This window comes from Trematomus bernacchii, unplaced genomic scaffold, assembly GCF_902827165.1.
Source record: "Trematomus bernacchii unplaced genomic scaffold, fTreBer1.1, whole genome shotgun sequence".
NCBI classification, from domain to species: domain Eukaryota; kingdom Metazoa; phylum Chordata; class Actinopteri; order Perciformes; family Nototheniidae; genus Trematomus; species Trematomus bernacchii.
This window is the reverse complement of record NW_022987840.1, coordinates 2,064,958-2,086,914: the sequence shown is the minus strand read 5'-3', so window position 1 is coordinate 2,086,914 and position 21,957 is coordinate 2,064,958. Positions and strand designations below refer to the sequence as shown.

Below are 21,957 nucleotides of genomic sequence, written 5' to 3'. Positions count from 1 at the left end.
AACATCCTGCTCAAAGGGTATGACCTGCTTTCCATAACAAAACATTTTATGACAAAACCACAAGTTATCTTTGGTGCATAAGCAAATTCCAAATTTTATTATTTTACAGTTAATTCTCAATTTTCGAAAGGGAATTGTTATTCTTTGCACCCTTGACACATTATTTCCTGTTTACTTTAACGTGGGCCTGCAACTCTTCTGCACTCATGCATTCTGTAGGCACACATGTAGAATATACCTGCAAAACAAAACATAGGTCATGTTACCACAAGTTTATGGCACTATAACAATCTGTTGTCCTGTAATACACAATGTTTGACAGCAAGACATATTCTCTTGTGTTAAAGTTACTGATGTGTGAGACTGAAAACTGTATTGTTAGCATTTAAGTGCAAAATAAAAGCTAAAAAGTCTGTACTAACCAACAATTTCTATAAATAAAATTCAAGAACATGTAAGTGTTTGTGTGCTGAGCTGAGCTGTTAATTAAGGTTTATAACGTTTTCTCTGTGTGCAAATAACAATGTCATATTTAAAAAAAAATAGTCAAACTGATATAGAAAGTATTTACACCAACTTTACTGCACTATTTCATTTGAACAAACCTGCAAAGAAGTTCATGAGCAGTGCCACCCAGCCTAGTATGTAGGACCAAGAGAAGCGCCAGTCCCCAAAGCGCTTGCCCAGGAAGTTCACAGTCACTCCAGTGTAAATGGCCATTGCAAGCAGAACAAAGAGAGCTGTCGTATTGGGCAGAGAGTGACACATATTAAAATAATATCCGTAAAAGTTAAGTTCATCTGAGTTGGAAGTTGGAAGAGTTTCAATAGCAGGTGTAGTAAACTTTATTGATATACAAATTCAATAATAATGGCAGATGTTTTGGAAAAAAAAAATTACGTAATTTGGTTAATTGTATCCTTGACTCACTTGAAACAAAGAACATGATCCCAGCAGCAAATGAGCGGTTGAACCTCTCAAAGGCCGAAAAGTGGGCAAATGAGAGGATTCCTGCGATGATGCCAGCAAAGCATGACATGGCAGAAAGGATCATGAAAGCACGAGTGGCATTCCAGTAGGCTGTAGGAGAGAGAACGAAGATATGATATAGAATATTATGTTAACCATGATAAACCTTTCATTGTATATGAACAGTTTCATACTAAAATGTAATTTCATTTGAAAACTCGCTAGAAATGAAACTGACCAATTTAACTCCAGACACATCCAAACTACGAAATGTTGTTATGAAGTGTTAAAAAAGCCTGTCACTTACAGTTAATCGGAATGATCATTTTAAACTTTTAAAAGGGTTTTATTGATTTTACTTCAGTAAGATGCTATTCCTTTTTTGTATACTATATTATTGCAGTATTTAAATGTGTAGCCAGATATGAATGTTCAAGGAATAGTTATATCAGTCCACCACTAAAACATTTTGAACATTTGATCATTAGGCCAAAATGTAACTTTAACAATACCTTTCGACCAAATACCTACAAAACTAATAACTTTCCTATCAGCCTCATCTTTTCTTTGTATTAAGTCATTATAAGCTAATTTTAGCATGCTAAAAAGCTGGTTAACTTGTTACATTACACATGCTTATCATCAGCACATTAGCATTTTCCTTGTGAACATGCTAGCATGCTGACATTAGCATTCAACTAAATACAGCTTTATAGAGCTGCCAGCATGACTTTAGACTCTTATTGTTAGGTAAAAGATGTAAATATGTGTTCCACCATTGTTGCTGTCATTCTACTCAGCCTGGAAGTCATGAAAAAGTTACCTCAAAATGTGTTATTGACTCAGGGAGACAGAAGGGAATTATTAGGGGAAGAAGAATGTATTTCCCACTTACCAATGCTGTCAGTCTGCATGTAACACTTGCCAGACATGCAGTACCTCCACAGGCCTTGGTGGGCAAAGCTGCCGGACAGACGGTACTGCATCCAGTAGTCTGTGGCTGCGGACACCACCAACAGGATGTTTCCCACAATGGCACAAAAGAGGCCCCCTCCCATGAAGCTGTGCATCATGAGTGACACTAGGAAAGTGGTCTAGGCTTTATGCACTGTGCAGGAGAAAAACAAGATGAAAGTCAGTGTTGCAAGTGTACTTGTAGCAATATTGTTAGTCTTTTTAACAGGGTTTGTAGCTTTTTCAGTAGGAGATGTATTAAAGAGACGGGAATGGCCTGAGGAGAGGATGCAGAGGCAGGAACAAAGTGTAGTCAGTCTGCTGTGATATGAGCCAACACCGCCACAGGTGAAAATGGGGGCTTATCGTTGAGCTACAGTTAAAACACCACCATTTTAGTATCTAATGAAGGGAAGACGTTGATTTACATTTCCTATTTAGAATTACCCTGCAGGCCTAGGAGCTTAAAACAACATTTTCACTGCCACATACCATTAACTCCAACCATTTACACAACTTCCTGGCAGCAGTGTTTACCACAACATTTCCTCAAATACTGACTCATTTTGGTAGACTCTGTGTGACCTTTGTGTCATAGAGATGTGTTTCAGCAATATGTGTACCTCATTCAAGGAGGAAGCTGCCCAAATATACATGAGGGTGTTTGCCTATCCCTGAGAGCTGCTGGACTGGACAGAGTAAACATACCAACAACAATATTTAGCTCATATGGACTCTATCTGTTTGAACATGCTTTTTACACTAACTGAATATGTCAATTACCTAGACCAACCACATGAAACCCAAATCAGCAAATAGCTGAAGAAAATATGAAAGATAATAGAGGATACAAATAAAGCCACAAATTAAATATTGAACAAGGGCTTCAAACAAAAACTATAGCTTAAAAGAAAGGTCACTTTTGAGAAATGTGTCCAACTCCTAAAAGATATCCCTTAGGTTAAACCATTTCTCCTGTGAAGCTGCACAGACCGTAACTGATGTTTTAAGTATGACAACAAAAGATTGATATGAAATGGCAAGAGAAATGAGCTTTTCACAGCAGAACATGTCAAACATCTGTGCCAATGGCATCCCTTTAGCTCCGAGCTTTCAGAGATAACATGCATCATCACTACTCTTGTGGAGGGGTGTAAACAGCTTAGATGTCTCTGTACACATGAAAGGAACCAGAGAAATGGCAAAGAACCATGAGAAATGTATCATGTAATAAAAAAAAAACAATTTATGCATCACACATTCATGCAAAAAAGGCACATTGCATGTGGATAATGCGAGCTATGTATTGAAAGCCTGTCACTCTCACATGGCGGAGGCCCTCTAGGCCCACCTGTAAGACATACACTTTCTGGTTAACATGTTCTGATATGCAATCTACTTTATTATTTGTATCCCAAATCTAAGTGGCAGCAGCAATGAACAAACGACCCGACATCATCTTACCTGAATTTCTCAGGATAAATTAACCGTCTTAAGTACCAGCCTTTCCTCAGGGAAAGAGTGAGAGAGAGTGCAAGCTGGGAGAGAGCGAAACGTCAAAGAGGAATCTCTAGGCTGAACTCCAAAAAGTTATCCCCTCCACTTTTCTGTTGATGGAGGCAAAATCCTCTAAAACAATCAGCACAGAACAAATGCACTTGAGCTGGTGGGCCAAAAGTCACGTGACTCTTTCACACCGAACTACATAGGAGTATTTTGGGGGGTCAGGGGAGAGGGGAGGGGGATGGATGGTGATGGGGGAGGGTGTGGTATACGAGGGCGCTGCACTACAGTCCCTGTCTGTTGTTCTATATGGCATTCTGGAACTGTGGATATGCAAAGGCTTGCAGTACTGCAGCGGTCAATGGAACATGCTGAAGCGCACACTTTCTTTCACTGTGGCTGGGGTGTGGTTACAGGGACACGCTTACAACAGACCCATGACCAAAGAGCTGCTTAAAAAACAGAGTGCTTAACATGTTCACTCTGAATATGTAACACCATTGCAGAAACACTGACAGTAAAAGGCGGCCAAATACTGAATAAGAAAAAGTGTTCATATAATACAAGCTATATTTGGCATGCATATAATAACACAAATATAATACACACGTACCAATGTTATTCACACAACTTCATTAAAGCATTAACAGCTGCTATGATGGATGGGTTATTCGAGGTTATTAAAGTAATTTGAGCACAGGTAATTACATGTCAGATGGTCTGTGTTAATATTCAGGAAAATGCCCTCTGGGACACCTGAGCAGTGATTCCATCTTTTGTAATTAACTACCTAATTATTCCACATACGGGATTTTTGTAGGTAATTTGATTTATAATACAATACAATAAGCATACCCTGCTTGATAACGCATAATGCAAAAGATAAAAACACAAGGTACCAGGCTTATTTCTAAGGTGGATGCATGAAAAAAGTCTCATACTAGGAAAACTAAAACAAAATCAGTATTATCTTTAAACTTCACATATCTATTTTGGGTTTGGGGTACATTAGAACTCTAGCAGTAAAGTATCGTTCTTACTTTTGTGGTTATGTGTATCTTACTGACTCATTCTCCTACTGTGAACACTTCAGCTTCCTCATTTGTGTAATAAGCATGCCCTTTACCAAAGTGATCTTAAAAAACAAACAACTCAAATATGGTGAGTGGGTTGTTTTTATATCGACTGTTCAGGTAAAATATGTAATCTGCATTTGCCCGTTGGTGGTGTAGAAACATTTAAATAGAGATAGAATGAAACCAAGCACCAGGTCAAATCCTCCACATGAAAATCACCTATTAGATTAAATAATAAATGTGTATGATGGCTGGTTATCTGAGACATGAGAAAGAGATGGACACTGGTGTGTCAAGAATTAGGTATAACCTTTACTGACCTCCACAGGAAGCAGCTGATAGATTATTTACCATCGGCAGCATATGCTAAGGAAACATTTGCAATAAACAGAACCACCGTCTTGTTCAGAGAGATTTAGAGATGGCAGAAATGGAGGTATCTGGAAAAAAGAGGATACAAAAAATATGATGTTATTACAATTGTTCTAACTGCAGGACATATCACAAGTATGTGGTAAATGCAACCGGTAAATGACCTTGCAACCCATTTCGAGGTAAACCAATTTATCTTCAATGTCACACATCCTCAACTATCATGCACTTCCTCATTTAACCATCCCACGGCGCGCCATTTCCTTTTTGAAAGTGTAAGATAAACACTAGCAGCATTAGGAAACATTGATAACTTTTTTTAACATTCAGTGGCGGTCAGTAGGGGTTATTACTTATACCAATCTGTTTGGAGTTATTTTGGCTTTTACCATTCCTGTGTTTTATATTTGTTAGTGTTGCATCCTTGTGGATTGAGCCTTTAAAATGATTTGGCTAATAACATATCTTCATATATTTAGCCGTGCAGCATTGTCAATTCAATTGTCAAGTATTTTACATCATTGATCTTACCAATAGCTATTCAGAATCTTTATGTGATGGGATGTGTTTAGCACTGCACAATAGCACCATCTGCTGCACTTATGTATAAGGCATCCGATCGCCATGATGGAAACATCTTTTTGAATATGTTTTTTTCCTAAAACATATACTGTCCCTCTCAATCATACAGTAGGTCATACTGGGCACTGTTTACTGGTTGGCCTGCTGCTGTCATTGAAGCCTTTCCATGATCCTCCACTCTGTGTCTCCCACAGGAGAGGCAGGGAAGAGGTGAGGGCCGGGGGCGTCTGATCTCATGGGTCAACCTGAAAACACCTCCCTCTGTGGGCTCCCGACTGAGGAATCAAAGGTTTAGTTGCTGTTCCTGTTTCAAATACTACTGCACTATAAAACATTCAAAAGTAAGGGATCATCAAGTGTGTGTGTGTGTGGGAAGAAATGGGATTAACTTGGGGCCCCCTGAGTTTACATTATTTGTCTATATTTAACATTAAGGTCATTTTTGTATTTAATTCCACGTTGCTTTGAAAATGTACATGTATGTACATTTGTTTTGTATGTGTGACTGCTTTGGTGGAAGTGCTTTCTAATGTCAACAAAATATTTCTGTTTCAATATGAATTTAATTTTCACATGTAGTGTCTCCTCCACTTGAACTTACAGTGGGGAAAAAAGGTCAAAATGAATAAAATATGGATTTCTAATATCTATTTGAAAAGAGAGAATTCACTTTTATGCCCTTGGACCTTGTACACTTTTCTTAGCTGGACTGTCTCGTTAGTGATCATCGAGTGTCACTTACTACAGGGGGCAATGTTGAGCAGTTGAGCTCTACCTGTAAATGCCTCCTTTGTTGTGTGGTTGTGTGCTGCTGTGGACTAAAAAAAAGTGCAGTGATAGTACTGAGAAGGATCTTGGAATACTGACAACACAGAACAAGGGGTGATCCAAGGACACACTGTGAAGTTAGCTACCTGACTCTGAAGAGAAACTTTTCAATTCACCGAGCATCACATCACTGGAAACTGAGAGGAGGCTGATCAAAGAGCAAGCAAGTGAAAGAGAATAATAGGATGTAATGGTAAGACACACTGTAGGGTATAGCATGATGATGAGCACAACAGAGAATTATGGAGGAAAATAGAACAGATCGGACATCTTTACAAAGGCTTTGTATGTTTATCCGTCAACCCATGGCAAGGGGTGAATCAACATACAGCAGCAGAACACAGAAATGAGGGTAAGCATTAACATAATGCAGGCTAGTTAATACTCTAAGCTTCTCATTTATGCATTTCAACTGTAAACATGTTTTACATATTTCTAACATTTAATTGCATTTGTAATTGAATACTATATTTTAAAACAGGGTTACCTTGGCAGTTGTTTCCCCCAGTCATGTCTTGTGTGGCGCTGCAGAAACTTAGTTGTCCTGGATCAAATGAAAGAATAATCACAAGATTACTTTAATAACTCAAGATATGGAAACACATTGTTATCAAATCACGTGTATTGTTGACTGAAAGGAAAATCCGTATCAGTCTATAAACCATATGGAAACATTTGATGAAAGTACGTGGGGAGCAGTCTCTAAGACAGTGTTAAGATGATAGAATTATAGTTTATTGCAACATGCTGAAAAAGGGAATGTAAAGACAAGTATTATTAGCCTAGATGTTGAGATTTAACCCAATACAATTTGTGACAAAGGATGTATGAAAAGCCTGCAACAACACATGCAAAATATAACAAATATAGAAAGTAAATATGTATACTTCCATGATGAAGCAAGTCAAATTGCAGACTGCAAAAATACCACTTTAATTCAGGTCTTGAATATACACATAATGATTCACTGGGATACATGTTTGCTGTTGCAGCACACATTCAAATAATACCTTGCTTATTATTCCATAAATGTAAGTGTTAGACGTTAAGTTACATTAACTGTTAATATGCTTTTTTTTAACATTACATATTGATACTGCAATTTATTTTCAAAGAAACGCAAAAATCAATTTCAGCCCTAACATAAACCTAAATCAAAAGCATTGCCTTCATCAGTGAGATGATAAAGCATTGTGCATTTTGTTCCATAAGGTTCTGTGTGACCAAGACGAACAGCATGGTTGTAAAGTGATAGCAAAAAGGAAAGAAACATTTCAGGTTTCCTTCATATAAAGGAATAATAATAATAATAAGCTAAATAAATGTACAGGCATGGCGTATACTTAGATTTATTATGAATACATAAATTACAAATTCATGTGAGTTTAAAATTGAAGATTATACAGGAAGGTAGTACAAAACAACAACACATAGAATATTCGCTGAAATAAATATAAGACCGATTTGAGTAATTAAAATATAGAAACAAATATCATACAATAAAACATTACAGATATAAAATATAGTTTAAAAAATAATATAGACATCAGACAGTTGTAGCAACTCTGACAGGAGCTGGAGGGACAAATGTGGGGAGAGCCATCGATCTCTCAGAGGGAGTCTGAAACAACAAACACACAGGTTATCTACTATTAAGCAACATATATGGACCAGAAGAAGCATTTGTCTGCTTATGTATCTTTTATTAGAAAGTTTACCAGGTTTAATCTGTTGTAGTCAGGGGGAGACTTCAGCCCTCCTGTCAGCAGGTGATGAGGAGTCGTTTCTGTTTGGGTTGTTATTACCTGCGAGTGAAAAGAAAGACACTGAAACAACCGGCCGAGAGACAGGAGCAGTATTCATTGTATCATTAGCCCTTCATGATTCAAGATGAAGCAGATTTTTCTATCACATAATGATAGCATTATAAGAGTCTTGGGTGAGGAGCTCACAAACAACACAGAGCCATGAGAGAATTACAATAAATGACATGGGATAAAACAAATATAAAAAATAAATAAACATGATAGCAAGAATAAACCCCAAGTTGTTCAGACAAAGAAGAACTCCACACCCTGTAACAAGACTACAACTTAAATATATGACATTCTATATCTTATGCATGATAAGGAGAGTATGGCATTTATATACAGAACTTAAAGGTGGGGTAGGTAAGTTTGAGAAACCGGCTCGAGATACACTTTTTGTTATATTCCATGGAATGCTCTTAACATCCCGATAGCAATGAATATCTTAAGTGCTTTGACAACAAATCCATAAAAAAAATTCATCTGTGGAAGCCGTAGTACTGTAAAAAGCACGACCAATCATTTTAGCCGGCCCGGCTAAAATAACTGGATGGCCTACCTGCCTGTCAGCCTTCCATCTGTGCACAAACTTATCTCGTGCCCTCATTGGTCATGTGCACGTTCGTGTGTGTTGGAGGAGGGGCTCTGTAAGGAAGTGGCAGATTTTTTCCGGCTGTGTATTTTCAAAATCTAGCGCACTCAAGCTGGTTTCTCCAAAATTACCTACCCCACCTTTAATGTGCTCTACAAACTCCTCATTGGTAGTCTTTTATTATGTTTTAGTAAAATGATTCTAACCTTCTCAACTGCTCTGGACACTGGATATCTTCTCTGCCGACCTACAAAACAGAGGGAAGAAGGTCCAAATGTGATATTTCACCCCGTTTTAAAAAATTGATCGGTATTTTTTGCAAAGCCATCACCTACTTTTGTTCTTGTTTGAGTGGAAACAGAAGTAAATGGCGATGCCCAGCAGGACGATGAAGAACAGACTGCAGGGGATTCCAGCTGCGATGCCCGCGATGGCAGCTCTACTCAGCCCTTCCCCTAGTATCACCATCACAACAAGTAGGCAATAAAAGGTACTACTATAGAAAGAAAAGATGATTTCTTTAAAACACACCAACTGATAATGTGCCATACCTGGACCAATTCTCTGGACCTCAGATGGCTCTCCTTCCACCATAAGAGCTTTGGGGATGACTCGAAATCTGTACGTCAAGCTGGGATCGAGGAAAAAGATGTCCACACTCCTGACAGAGCCAGGTTTCTGCTGGATGGTGTGAAAAACGTCTGCACTGCCTCTCTTCTGGGTGCCGTTACGACTTTTGTTCGGAAGGTATGGTCCTTTCATTTGGATGTCAAACCCTATGTACAAAGCACATGCAATTATGTTTTGTTTGATACCAGTATAAAGCTGATTAATCATAAAAGTGGTGACACATTACAGGCCTTTTTAATGAGGAAAACTAAGGTGTTATTTGATATACAGATAGATACTTTATTGATCCCAATTTGGGAAATGTTTGCGTTGCAGCAGCATACAAGGCAATGTACATAAGAGAAATTAAGACAAGAAATAAAACAAAATATTTCAGAAATAGAAATAAAATAGCATTAAAAATAAACTAGCTGAGACAAAACAAATACTGATATTTGCTATTCGCAGCACTTTGTTCCTTTAATTATTGTTTCCCAAAACACCGCGGCTTCACACATTAAACAATATTTACACCCCTATGCTCTATGTTGACTGTCTGTTTTCAACTGTGTGGAGTTCTGCTGAGATGTACACATTCAAAACAGGAAGGTTGGGTTTGTGTGTGTGTGTGCTGTTCAAAGATTTTCTTGTGAGAAATAAATGAACCTGGAGAATCACTGCTTTACCTGTAACGACAGAGGTAGGCGGGACCTCCCAGGTCAACGTGACGATGGTGCCGTTGAGATTACGGAACAAACTGAAATCTGAGATGGATGGTCCTGGAAAGAGAGGGATTGTGAGCAAGGGGGCGATCAAGAGAGGGCACGAAAGAGAGGGGGGGGGATAACAAGACTAGAGGGCTTTGTTCGACAGGGAAAGAGCAATCTCAGGTATTCCTTAGCTCTGAGGGCCCGTTGTTTCATATTAGAAGCTGAAGGAAACAGAAGTGTGTGGCAGAAGACCGGACTATCAATATAACATTGTCAAACATGTTGTTACCAATGTTTAGTATTGGACATCAAAAAATAAAAAATAAAACTTTCATATCAAAATCAAGTGTTTTCCTATTTTTTTTCTTTGTAATTAACAATTAGTTAATTCTTAGTCTGCTGATTGTTTCCCTGTTTTAACAATTCAAAGTTTGGTCTGCAACATGCCAACAAGTGGTGCCCAAAATGCATCTTACAGTCGTAAAGCCCAAGGTGACACATTTAAATGTTTATATGTTTGACAGTCAAACGTATATAGATTTCTATCATAGGAGTTACTTTAGATTTCAAAATAATTTTCTTATAATCTGAATTGTTACCGATTCATTTTACATTGATCAGGAAGATGATTGATTAACAATTTCATTCCTTTTCCGTATTTATCTATCTATCTATTAATTCCCCTTCAGAGTGTCAAATTCCTTATTCACTTATTAGCAGCATTTCAATGTTTTAGTTGTTCAATTTAGGGCTACATTTTTGTATTTATATATGTTTAACCTTCTAAAAATGCCACCTAAAATTGTTTTTAATGTTTTACTTATAAAATTGTCAAATTAAATTAATATAATGAAGCAAAAATACAAGAACCTGAAAACTGCATGTTCTACAGTATTTCAGTAAGTATCTGAAGTTTTACCACAGCTTCATTTGACAGCAGCCACACTGCACCTTGTAAGTGAACTTCCCTCCTCTGGCTGCCCAGTGGGTTGCTGCAGGTGCAGGTGTAGTTCTGGAGGATGAAGTTGCTGACATTGTAATCCCGAATCTGGAGCTGTGTGGCGTTGCTGCTGATCTGGTATGTTGTTCCCGCGGCGACGGTCTTGCTGCCTTGGGACCACGACACCACAGCTTCAGGCGAGGCCTCACTCACACACTCAATGGTGACCACTATTTTGCCATCAGAGGAAACACTGGTCCTCACAGAAGGCAGGAACTTCATTGGACTACCTGGGGAAGAAAAGGATGTTGTTCTTGGGCTGGCTACTACCTTCTCTAATGAACACACAGTGTAATTTTTCTAAGAACCAAATACTGGCTTCTTTATCTGAAAACGTAAGACTTACTTGCAGTCACGCTGCACTGATTCTGTTCCACTGGGTGGTCTGCCATGCAAGTGACAGTTTTCCCGTTGAGGTTATCTGAGGCGTTGAAGGTCAGGCTGAAGGTCTCCGCTCCGCTGCTGGTGTTGCTCAGTGTTGGGAAAGAAAGCACGGCCTGTGGGGTTCCCCCCGGCCACATACAGTAGTACTGCAGATTGACGTTATTTACCGACTGCACCGAGCACATCGGGTTGCCTGATGGTCTCTCTGTCCAAAGAAAAAGAATGTATCAGACATTATTAAAATGAACCAGGCATTCTGTCAAATTTGGGTACATATAAACAGATGTTATTCAGACAAGCATGCGGAGTCGGAGTCATGTATTTGCAGGATCTTAAAGTTGTCCTAATTATTGTAATTTTATTTCAGCCATCTTCTTTTACAGTAGGTGCAAAGATAGTAAAAGACTGCAATCTCATAGCTCTCCTAAAAATATTAAAACACTACCCTTAAAGTATATATAAGATTGTAATGTAGCGATATGTAAAAATTCAAAACAGAAAGTTCTGTTATTTTCAGAAATGTTGATACAAGTTGAAAAACAGTCCTTTCAAATGCTCACCAAAAAAGGTAAAATCATGCTTTAGACTTACCATACACTTTTAAAATGATGTTCATTTGAAGCTTTTCTTTAGACTGCTCATTGACCAGCGTGCACATATAAGTGCCTGCTTGATTGGTCTGCACATTTGTTAGATTTAAGACTCCGTTGAGTTGATCAGGAATCTGACTACCGAAGTCCCACTTGGCAGTCGGCAGTGGGAACCCTTCAGCTTTGCAGGAAACGCTCAGCGTATCTCCTGATAAATAGAAAGGCTGAGCTGGAAGAGCCTCCAGTATTGGCTTTTCTGGTCCATCTATAAACAGATCACATGTAAAAAGAGGAGTCCCATAACAATGAGGGGATACTATCAAGGGACAGATCTATAAAGACATTTTATTAATCTTACACAGCACGGTGACGTTTATGCGAGTTGTCACATTGCTGAAGGGGTTCATCAGGAACACCGTGTACCGTCCTGTGTCTCTTCGGTTTGGCCCGTGGATCACAAGGCTCCTCTCCGCCACTGTGTACTGAGAGTTGGAATTTATTTCTATATCATTGAAGAACCACATCTGTTGCTGGACCACTCCCTGTAGCATGCTGTACTGAAGGGTGAACTGTTTAGATCCCTCTATGACCAAATCAGGCTGTGTCAGAATCACATTCTGGATGCTTTCTGTAAAAGAAAAGGATTTAGAAGAACAGTTGGGTGAAGTCATTAGAGCAGGTCACTGTGGTTGTACCCGTTTTACTTTCAAATGCACCAAAAGTACAAAGCATATTTCATTTAGATGGAAAAACTAGACTGAATTGTAAAGATAATCAATAGTGAAACCTTCTGAATGCCTGAAAGATTCCCAAAGTGCATTTTTGTTTTCCTTGAACACATAACACGGTTCATTACACAACCACCCATCAGCAGCCCTGGAGCTGGGAGGAATTCAGAGAAATGGCTCTAGCATTATCCAGAAGTAGCCGATTGAACCTGGATTTCCACCATCCTGCTGCCCATAAATATAGCAGTTAAGTTCAAAATAAAGGTTTAATTAGAAAATGGGTGTGGTCCGAGCGAGGACTCTTCTAATTTAAGGCCCTGGCCTACATTAGCGGCCACTTTAGCTGGTTTGATCCCATCAAAAGATGGTCTATAAAGAAAAAGTGTGAAAGTGTCAGACTGTAGAACATTCAGGTTAATAAAGGTGTAAGCAGACATTAAATGCAAACCCTAACAGCACACAATCATGTTTCTCACCAAATACTTCCAAAGTGAAAGAAGTCACGGATTTGGCCAGTCCAGATTTTGTCATTTCAAAGGTGTAGTTACTGGTATATCCAAGTGTCACATTGACAAAGGTAAGGGATCCATTTGGGTCAATGTTCAGCACCTTCTTTCTGTCTTCGGCTATGTCTGGGGGGACATCAGAGCCAATAGTCCATGTGACGACAGGTAAGCCTCCCATGAGCCAGGTAACAGTTGGGTCATCGGCCCCAGTGAAGGACACCAACAGAGTCACATCGCTGCCAGCTAAAGCATACACCAGAGTATGACCGACAGGAGAGACCACCAGCTGACTGGAAGCACCTGTATAATCAGTTAGAAGGAGGAAATATTCTAAATATTTATCTCTTCGTTCTCTAAATCCATGTTACAGTACATGCTATAAATACTGGAAAGTGAATATGGTATGTGTCTGTTCCTACTAAAGTAAGCACATACATATTACTGTATGTGAAACCTTAACAAAATTAGCAACATGAGAACAATTTAAAGCTAATTTCCTGTGTGGCTCCTAATGACAAGCTTATAGTCTAGGAACAAGCAGAGCAAACATGCCATTTAAATCCAGGAATTTTGTTTTAGGCTTACCTTGAAAAGAAAAGCTACAAATTGCCAGAAAAACTGCGCATAATCTCCCAAATCCACCAAGCCACGCCATTTTAGTGAAACAGGACGACAGCCGAATTCGTTTTTCTGTTTTGAGTTGATTTTAAAGGTTATATTTCGGCACATGAAAAACAAAGAAATGACCTTGGTGTCTTGGACAACGAGACTGAACAGTGTGTTGTCTGCTAGCAGGGCGCGTGAGTGGCTCACCTGTGCTGAATCAAAGCATTGATTGTGCACGTGAGGCCACGCCCCTCATCTAATTTAACATCATAGTTCCGACTTTAATTATGTTTAGCTATAAGCCATTATTACTCTAATATAACGTGACACATGAAGAGACTGATGATTTATTTGTTCAGTTTGAGTATAATATGTAAACAGGTAAGGTCTTCATGCTGGTACCTTTACCACAGCAGTCAATTTGAAAGCAGTGTGAGAAAGTAAACACGTTAAGCCTGTTTAGTGTCCTGCATATGTTCGATTTGACACTAAATACGCACCTTATTTGTCCCTCTAAGTATACAAAGATCCGTTTTTAATCAACAGCCCATGTTTTGTGTTGTGTTTAATATTATATAAGAGTGTTCCTAAATGCAAGTATGCTAGCTGCAATACAACCTTGACATTTAAAATGAAATGGTCTACTTAGTCCTGCTTCCTTTCACATTTGAATAAATATATATTTTTTAATTTCAAAATAGTCCCAGACTGTTTTTATTTCATGTCACTTTGACCAAAAGCCATTAAATATATAAATGTAAAAAGGAATGACACAGGTTGTTGCTTTGGTCTGAATGAGAAATTAGACTATCAATTGTTTAACACAAGAATCAAATAATTTAAATAAAAACGACCTGAAATAATTGCTTTATTAAATTGTTGGAGCAGTTTTCTAAAGGTGATTTAACTTTATGTTCAGTCTGCTGTTTATGCTGCTGGTGTTTTTAATATTATCAGGCTATACAAAGCCCTCAATATAGCACAGTATGATTCAACAGCAACATTATCATACCTTTATGAAAGTAGGATTTACTGCAGGATTTTGTTTAAGACTGAAACAATATGTGTACCAAAAGGATAACTAAGTATTGCTGCATGACTAAACATAACATGCTGCAGAAACAGTTTTCCGGACAAATTATATTTCTTTACCATGTTATAGAACAAGAACACCGTCTAAAAATGAATACACTAAATCCTCCTGTCTCACCACTCCAACATAAATTCTTCTTTCTTCACCATGTTACCTCAATTTAATCTCTTATACCTGTATACATGTCAAATTCAAACCAACAAAATGCAACAAAAGAACAGTCACAGGTGTATTTAGATATGAAAAAGACTGGCTGCTTTATTGTCATGGTAATGTTCTGTACAATCAACAGATTATTGAGGCGCTTATGGTTCAATTCAGATTCATGACCATCTTTCTTTGCTTATACTGAGACACACAATCTTAATCCTGAAACCCTGCTACAATCAGACAAGCTTTACAAATCACCAGCAGGCATGACGCTAATCTTGAAAGGAATAATCATCTCGACATGTGTGGGTCCATATTTACAAATATAATTTACAGAAACTGCACCTCATAACATGCGTGACTACAGATTCACAAGATTAAACAGCAGAGTCAAGCAACTGTTGATGAAATGCATTGCACTGGTAGTGTAATGAAACAGCAGCATGAATTATACCGATAGACATTTTTGTGGTTCAATTATTGCATATAGACAGCTTGTCTTAAGTCAGATTCTGAGCCTATGATACAGATGAGTTTAGACGTTAAAATGCACATAAAAGACAAGATGATTCTTGTGGTGGTCTGGGTCGGCTGCAGACAGTGTTTCTCAGTACTCCTCTCCCGTCAGTACCTCCCTGCATATATCAGGAGTCACAATCTCAAACAGACGGATTAGACTGATGCATAAACTGGTCCTCCGGTCGTGCCTGTGCAATTCAGTCCAGTTATTCATTCAGAGTCCTGCAAGGAGAGAAGACAATGCAGATAGATAGTTGTAATTGAAGACAAGAGTTGCAATTAAAATCTTTTATCATTAGCTTAGCTTCCACAGTACACAATATAGTCTTTGCCAGAGAAATTAATTAGGTTTTCACGCTGAAGAGATGGTGATATAAAAGGATGTAACATTAATATTCCAAGCAGATTATTGTATCTTTCCAAACCAGAGGTAACTTTACAGCATATGCACACACAAGCTGAAAATGTATCAAGTGAGTCATAATAAAGAGGAAGATATAGGTTTATTAAGAATAATGATTTGGCATTGTGCCCACTCAATTGATAGAAATATTACAAACTCTTAATGTTATGATGTATAGGAAGGATTCTCTCCAAAATGATCGAATCTTTGTTTTTTGCCATAGCTAAAAAACTAAAAGCATGGTTAGAGCCATCTGATATCCCTTGCTGACATAAGAGCTGTGACAAATAGTTGATTCATTGTTTAGTTGATTAAGGGGAAATGAATCTGCACATTTTTCGATAATCCAAGCTTCTACATTGGCTTGGAGATTGAAACATCTCTGCCTCATTTCCTGTCATCTCTTTATTGGCACCATCAGGTAAAAGGCATCAAATGCACCCCATACACTTTTTTTAATGATCTATTAATCATGGAAGGCATTTTCTAAGCTATTGTGAATTGTTTGTTACTGAATCTTGAGATCCTTGCTGAAGATGTGTGTTGATGGGTTTAGTAAGTTATAATCAGGGGTGCAACGGGGGGGGGGGGGGTTGTGGAGCACAGCTCTTCGCAATTGTCAGCCCTGTCTGTGCACACGGAGACCGACTCTGTCGTCCGGTGATCTAACCGCCTTCTGGAAAAGCACGTCGGTACGCAAATGCGCTTTGTGACACAAGTGACGGTACGCATTTCAGATTGTTGCCGCGCATGCGTACCTGCGTACCAGTTATGTGCACCCCTGGTTATAATGATCTAGTTCTTATGTCAGGCTCTACACTGGTAGATTCAGGGAAACTCACCCTTCTGCCAAGTTGTTCTCACTGCTTATGCTCCCAAAGCCTCTATATCCTCCCTGCCTCCTTCAGTCTGGCCACCAGGTCGGCCACCGTCTCCACCTTCACCCCCGCCTCTCTTTGGGGAGGCTCGTCCACCCTCAACACCTCCAACCGCGACGTGATGTCCACCCCTAAGTCTGCAGGCTTCACGTTGGCTATCTTCTTCTTCTTGGCTTTCTGAAAGTAGGGAAACACAGGAGTAGGATAAAGAACAGATTCTGTACTATTTGCTTTTAAAAAGTACCTGTCAATCAAACTATGATGAATATTGAATGCTGAATAGAGTGGAGCCCTAAACTGAGCTCCAGGCGTTTTATAGTTTCTGAATAAAAACAAGAATATTTCTGGCTTTGTTTCTGCCTCCTGCATTTCTGAACATATTTTCCGGCTACCTACCATGATATTGGGCAGGGTGGCATATCTGGGAGTGTTGAGTCGAAGGTCTGCAGTAATCACTGCTGGTGTGTTGATCTTAACAGTTTCCAGGCCACCATCAATTTCTCTCACTACTTTAATCTTGTCTCCTTCCATTGACAATTCTGATGCAAAAGTACCCTGTAATTATAAGGTAAAGCACAAATACATAACATTAAATACAAACAAAATCATTATTGCCAAAACAGGAACAGGAAAACATTTTTGTACATGATCATTTCTGACCATGCTTTGGAAAGAGCGAACAAAAATAGTGTAAGAGAGCCACACTTGGATTGTAACTAATCCTGGGGATATGTGTTTTAAGAATTAACCAATTGACTATAAAATGTCAGGTGATTAGTAACAATTGTAATAATATGCGACATAAAAATCAAAATAGAGGTAACTTTGGGTATTAGCTTGTTAAAATTAGATTACGACTATTTACCTATTGATGCCTCACACAAAAAGCTTACACTGAGAGATAATGTGTCAACAAAGAGCTCCATCTATTGGTCAGCCAGTGGAAATTGCCCTCCACTGTCCAAACAGCCTTTGACCTGCTGATCAGTGCAGGATCACTGTAGCTCTTACTGACTCAAACTAGTCTCCGCTTACTTCGATAAGGCAATCTGTACAGGGGCATAGCCTGATATCACCACTGCTGCATTACAATAATTATGAACTGTGTTGATCTAATTTAGAGCAATCACAAGTAACAGGCTGTTCTTAAGTTAAAACTCACCTGAGGCCAGTCCAGTAAGGCTGCTGTCATCTGACCAGTCTGATTGCAGTCATCATCGATGGCCTACAGGAGCAACACAAGTCATTTAACAACATTGCTGTGGATCGTTTCATCACCGTATGAGAGCAGGAAGTGTTTTTTTTGTAATAACCTGTTTTCCGAGGATGACGAATAGAACGTCCTCCTTCTTGGCCAGAGCAGCCATGATCTTAGAGACCTGCAGGGGTCCCAAATTCTCATAGTCTTTGCCAGTCACTTCCACGTGAATGCCACGGTCTGCTCCCATGGCAAGGGCAGTACGGATGGTCTCCTAAGAGAGGGGGGAAAGAAAATAAAGAACTGGTTTGAATAGAGTTGAAATATTTAGGTTGAGCTGCTCCCCAATTAAAAAAGTTACCAGACCCACAATAACTTAAATATGGTATCTAATAAATGCAACATTTACTTTTTTAAATATCAGTAGGTAATTACAGTATGACTAACTTAACATTGTGGCCTATAAATCCTATATAGTATGTCACTTGGTGATTTAAAATATTCTCCGTTTATATACTGTACATGAGATCACAGCATTTTTCTGTATTACAAAAAGTATAATACAAGCAAATACAGGCCAGGAACTCTGGTTTGGTGATATTTACAAATAATTTACAATAATTGTGAAGAACCTATTTTTCTAAAGATAACTGAAACACAAGGAAATTAAACATTTAAATAAGCGTGTATATAAATCAAACCACACTGCCTAATTATGCTAAATGTATGATGATTTTAAAGTAGTACCCTCTAATTATTTATAATTTATTAGTATTTGTGAAATTATATCCATTCTACAGCATGATTCGGCTAAACCATTATGAAAGATAGAGCTGAAGTCCAGCAAAAAAAAACGATTAAACAGTGGAACTACTATAAATAACTCCTCTAAAGTAGTTCCATCTCACCCACCATTGCTTGCGGTGGCCCGCAGCTGACCACCACAACCTCCTTAATAAGCTTCTTCTCCTTCATCTTGACCGCCTCCTCAACAGCGATCTCACAGAAGGGGTTCATTGAGTGCTTAACTCCATCCGTCACCACGCAACTGTTGTCGGGCTTCACACGAATCTGAGAGGGGAACAAGACCGCAGGACAGAGTCACTACAGGGGTGCTAGAAGACAAACAATCCAGATAACCTGGATTCAGGGGCAAACTGTCATACACAAAGACAGAGACTCACACAGGAAGAAAGCACAATGTCTCAAGTTTAAACAGGCAAGACATGGTAAATGAAAGAGAATACATTTGCCTGAGGGTATTAAACATGGAATCTGGATAAAGGTCTGCTCTTTCATTAGTAGGACAGAAGTATATGGACATCCAAACAAAGTATGTGAATGTTCATTTGCAGCTAGATACGGAATCTGTCTGAAGGGTCTTAATCCTATTCTGTGATAATAGCAAAAGAGAGGTCTGGCGATAAGGCTTAGCTAACAGCTCACGTTTCACCTGATACCAAAGGCATTTGATCTGGTTAAGGTCAGGCCTTTGTGCGGGGCCATATAACTTCTTCCACCAATAACTGGAAGGAAAAAAATGTGTGGACCACCAGACAGTGCATGCTGTTTGTATGTTCTGTGTCTATTGGCATTGGGCTTCAGCTTTAAGATGTCCCAGAAACCGATTCAAGGGACCTGGCCAAAATCACTGAAAAACAGCCACTGACCATAGAAGAACACCGACATATGTGTATGGCCATATAACAAACCTGTATCATTTAACTTTATGTTATAAACATATGCAGAATAACAGTTAAAAATAAATGTATTTGAGCAAAATTGACCTAGTCAAGTATTTGAAACATAATGGTGGGAGCATAAAATGAATAATTCACAACAATAAATGAGACGACATCGCAAATCATATGCTGATTCTAGATGACTTTTATATCTGACATGACAGCATACATTCAACATATTTCCCCCCCCCAAAAAAACTTTTAAAATAAGCAACTTTCCTAACTCAATGTATTTTAATCATCTGACTGATAACCAGAGAGCAGAGGGGAGAGAAGTGTGAGTATTGAACACTGACACTGCACAAATCCTGCTCAGGGGAGTGCCAGTATCTTTGCTAAAAATGTGAAATGATATTGACCTTACAATGATTATGTGACTTCAACATTGTCTTGCAGACTTAAGACGGGGGGAAGCTGATCTAAGAAGGACATGCCAATTGTTAAGACTAAAATTAGGTAACATCATTTTTAAATGATTTGCTTTACAGCTGCTCAGTTAACCTACAAAACCTCATGCATTGCAACAATGGTGACAATAATCTAGCTGCAAATAACTCCTCTCTGGCATCAACCAAAAGTCACTCCAACTGCTGCAAACTTCTTACTTTCTTTGGTTTTTAGTTGAGAAAAGTACAACATAACACTACCCTTATTTAATGTACAGGTTTTATTTAACTGTATCCATTGTACTATTTTATCTTTTATCATGATTTGTCTTCTCTTCACAATGCCTTTTCGTCGTCTGTCTCCATGTGTTATTTAACCTTTATTTGTCTCACTTAGTTTGGCTTTGTGTTGTGAAATGGACTTGTATCTGGCATTTGCTTTGCTAAATCTCCTTTTAACTGTGCTTTATAAAAAAAGGTATTATTATGTTATTATTATGCAGGTTATCTGTCAAGAACGTCAATAGTTATGTTACTTAAGCTATGATAATGTGCCACAGCCAGCTGGTATCAGTAGGCTAACGTTAGCTACACAGAAAGTCAACTGACTGAGTACAGAACAAGAGTCTTTCAAACGTTAATACGCCCGTCGAGACATCAAAACGACATTACCTTAACGGCGTAGTCAATGACTCGCTTAACTCCAACGAGGACACGTCCAGACATTATTGCTGGAACGTTTATCAATGCAGGAGTAGACAGCTAAAGAAACAGTGTCACCGCAGTGAACCTTCACCCAAGGAGTAGAGGTCGGACATATTTTATGGTGACACCAGAGTGGAACGCCTCCCGTTCCAGCCAACAGGAAACGGACAAGAGTAACCGATCTCTACGCGGATTCGCTAAAAAGTCGCTTAAAGCCGTTGTTTAATTAAACAATAAGTCACCAAGTACATTGGTGGTTTTTGTCAAATAAATTGAATTTAGGATTTTTGGAGAACGTCTTAAATCCACATTAATTCCCATGATCTACAATCGTTATTGTTTCCTTTACTGAAACTGTGGGAAATACGACAAATCACAGGTGCATGGTGTGGTGCTCCTCATATATTTGTCGTAAAAAGGAGCCAAAGAAGAAACGTTCCGCATAATGTGTGGCAAAGTTCACCGAGGTAGAGTGATGTAACTAGGGTTAAGCGATGTTTCATCTATTTATTCATCGATTGTGTTGGGGGCTCTGAATGAAATTTGTCCACAGACAAAAAAACGATCAAATACAGTTATTATGATAGGGAAAACATTAATATTCAAAGCCTAATCAATAGCTAATCTTGATATAAGTTTTAAAATATTCCTAAAATGAAAGAAATAGATTTATTGTGCCTGTTTTAAATACAAACCTCGAAAAGCCCTTGTTCCATTGATATTTGTTATGTTTAATCTTTATTTTAATTTAATGCTCGATGTTGAGCCAGACAATTAGCCACCTTTGTATTACCGGGACCTATCATGCACAATGAGCTTATTGATGTCTTTTATATATAAATATGTAATATCTTCTTTTTTTTGCCTCGCTTCTGAAGCAAGTGACTCGGAAGACATGTGCTACCAAGCAAGCGTACTCGACATTGAGAAACACCCAGAATGTGTAAAAAAGCAGGAAATAATAAAAGGAACTCTCCTTGTGGTAAACCTGCAAGAGAAAAAGCATTTGAGCTCCATACTGTTTCAGAAATAATCCTTGATGTGGTTTGGAACATGATATGGCATT

The 21,957-nt window shown here is 38.6% G+C and overlaps 3 protein-coding genes across 7 annotated transcripts; all 3 read right to left on the bottom strand.

Annotated features, from left to right (window-relative positions):
• Window positions 1-64: 64 nt before the first annotated feature.
• lim2.5 (lens intrinsic membrane protein 2.5) lies at window positions 65-7,573 on the bottom strand. 5 transcript variants are annotated; one of them, XM_034112681.1, is made up of 5 exons: window positions 4,823-7,573; window positions 1,865-2,077; window positions 931-1,080; window positions 606-740; window positions 65-238 (listed from the first exon to the last, which is right to left on the bottom strand). In XM_034112681.1, exons 2-5 carry the CDS (start codon window positions 2,040-2,042, stop codon window positions 177-179), a joined length of 525 nt encoding a protein of 174 aa, XP_033968572.1. In that variant the 5' UTR covers window positions 2,043-2,077; window positions 4,823-7,573; the 3' UTR covers window positions 65-176. The 5 variants fall into 5 exon arrangements, with proteins under 5 accessions (XP_033968572.1, XP_033968574.1, XP_033968575.1 ...); XM_034112683.1 differs by having other exon boundaries at window positions 1,865-4,942; window positions 5,039-7,573; XM_034112684.1 differs by having other exon boundaries at window positions 1,865-4,942; window positions 5,590-7,573.
• A 44-nt stretch (window positions 7,574-7,617) lies between these two features.
• Window positions 7,618-14,028, bottom strand: vsig10l (V-set and immunoglobulin domain containing 10 like). The gene is made up of 12 exons (XM_034112678.1): window positions 13,797-14,028; window positions 13,182-13,511; window positions 12,336-12,605; window positions 11,979-12,242; window positions 11,350-11,592; window positions 10,955-11,233; window positions 9,980-10,072; window positions 9,236-9,460; window positions 9,020-9,139; window positions 8,891-8,931; window positions 8,003-8,089; window positions 7,618-7,905 (listed from the first exon to the last, which is right to left on the bottom strand). Exons 1-12 carry the CDS (start codon window positions 13,864-13,866, stop codon window positions 7,831-7,833), a joined length of 2,097 nt encoding a protein of 698 aa, XP_033968569.1. The 5' UTR covers window positions 13,867-14,028; the 3' UTR covers window positions 7,618-7,830.
• A 1,110-nt stretch (window positions 14,029-15,138) lies between these two features.
• On the bottom strand, window positions 15,139-21,018 carry etfb (electron transfer flavoprotein subunit beta). Its single transcript, XM_034112779.1, has 7 exons — window positions 20,859-21,018; window positions 18,971-19,129; window positions 18,174-18,332; window positions 18,023-18,085; window positions 17,257-17,415; window positions 16,825-17,037; window positions 15,139-15,801 (listed from the first exon to the last, which is right to left on the bottom strand). The coding sequence occupies exons 1-6, from the start codon at window positions 20,910-20,912 to the stop codon at window positions 16,867-16,869; spliced, it is 765 nt and encodes a 254-aa protein (XP_033968670.1). The 5' UTR covers window positions 20,913-21,018; the 3' UTR covers window positions 15,139-15,801; window positions 16,825-16,866.
• Window positions 21,019-21,957: the final 939 nt, after the last annotated feature.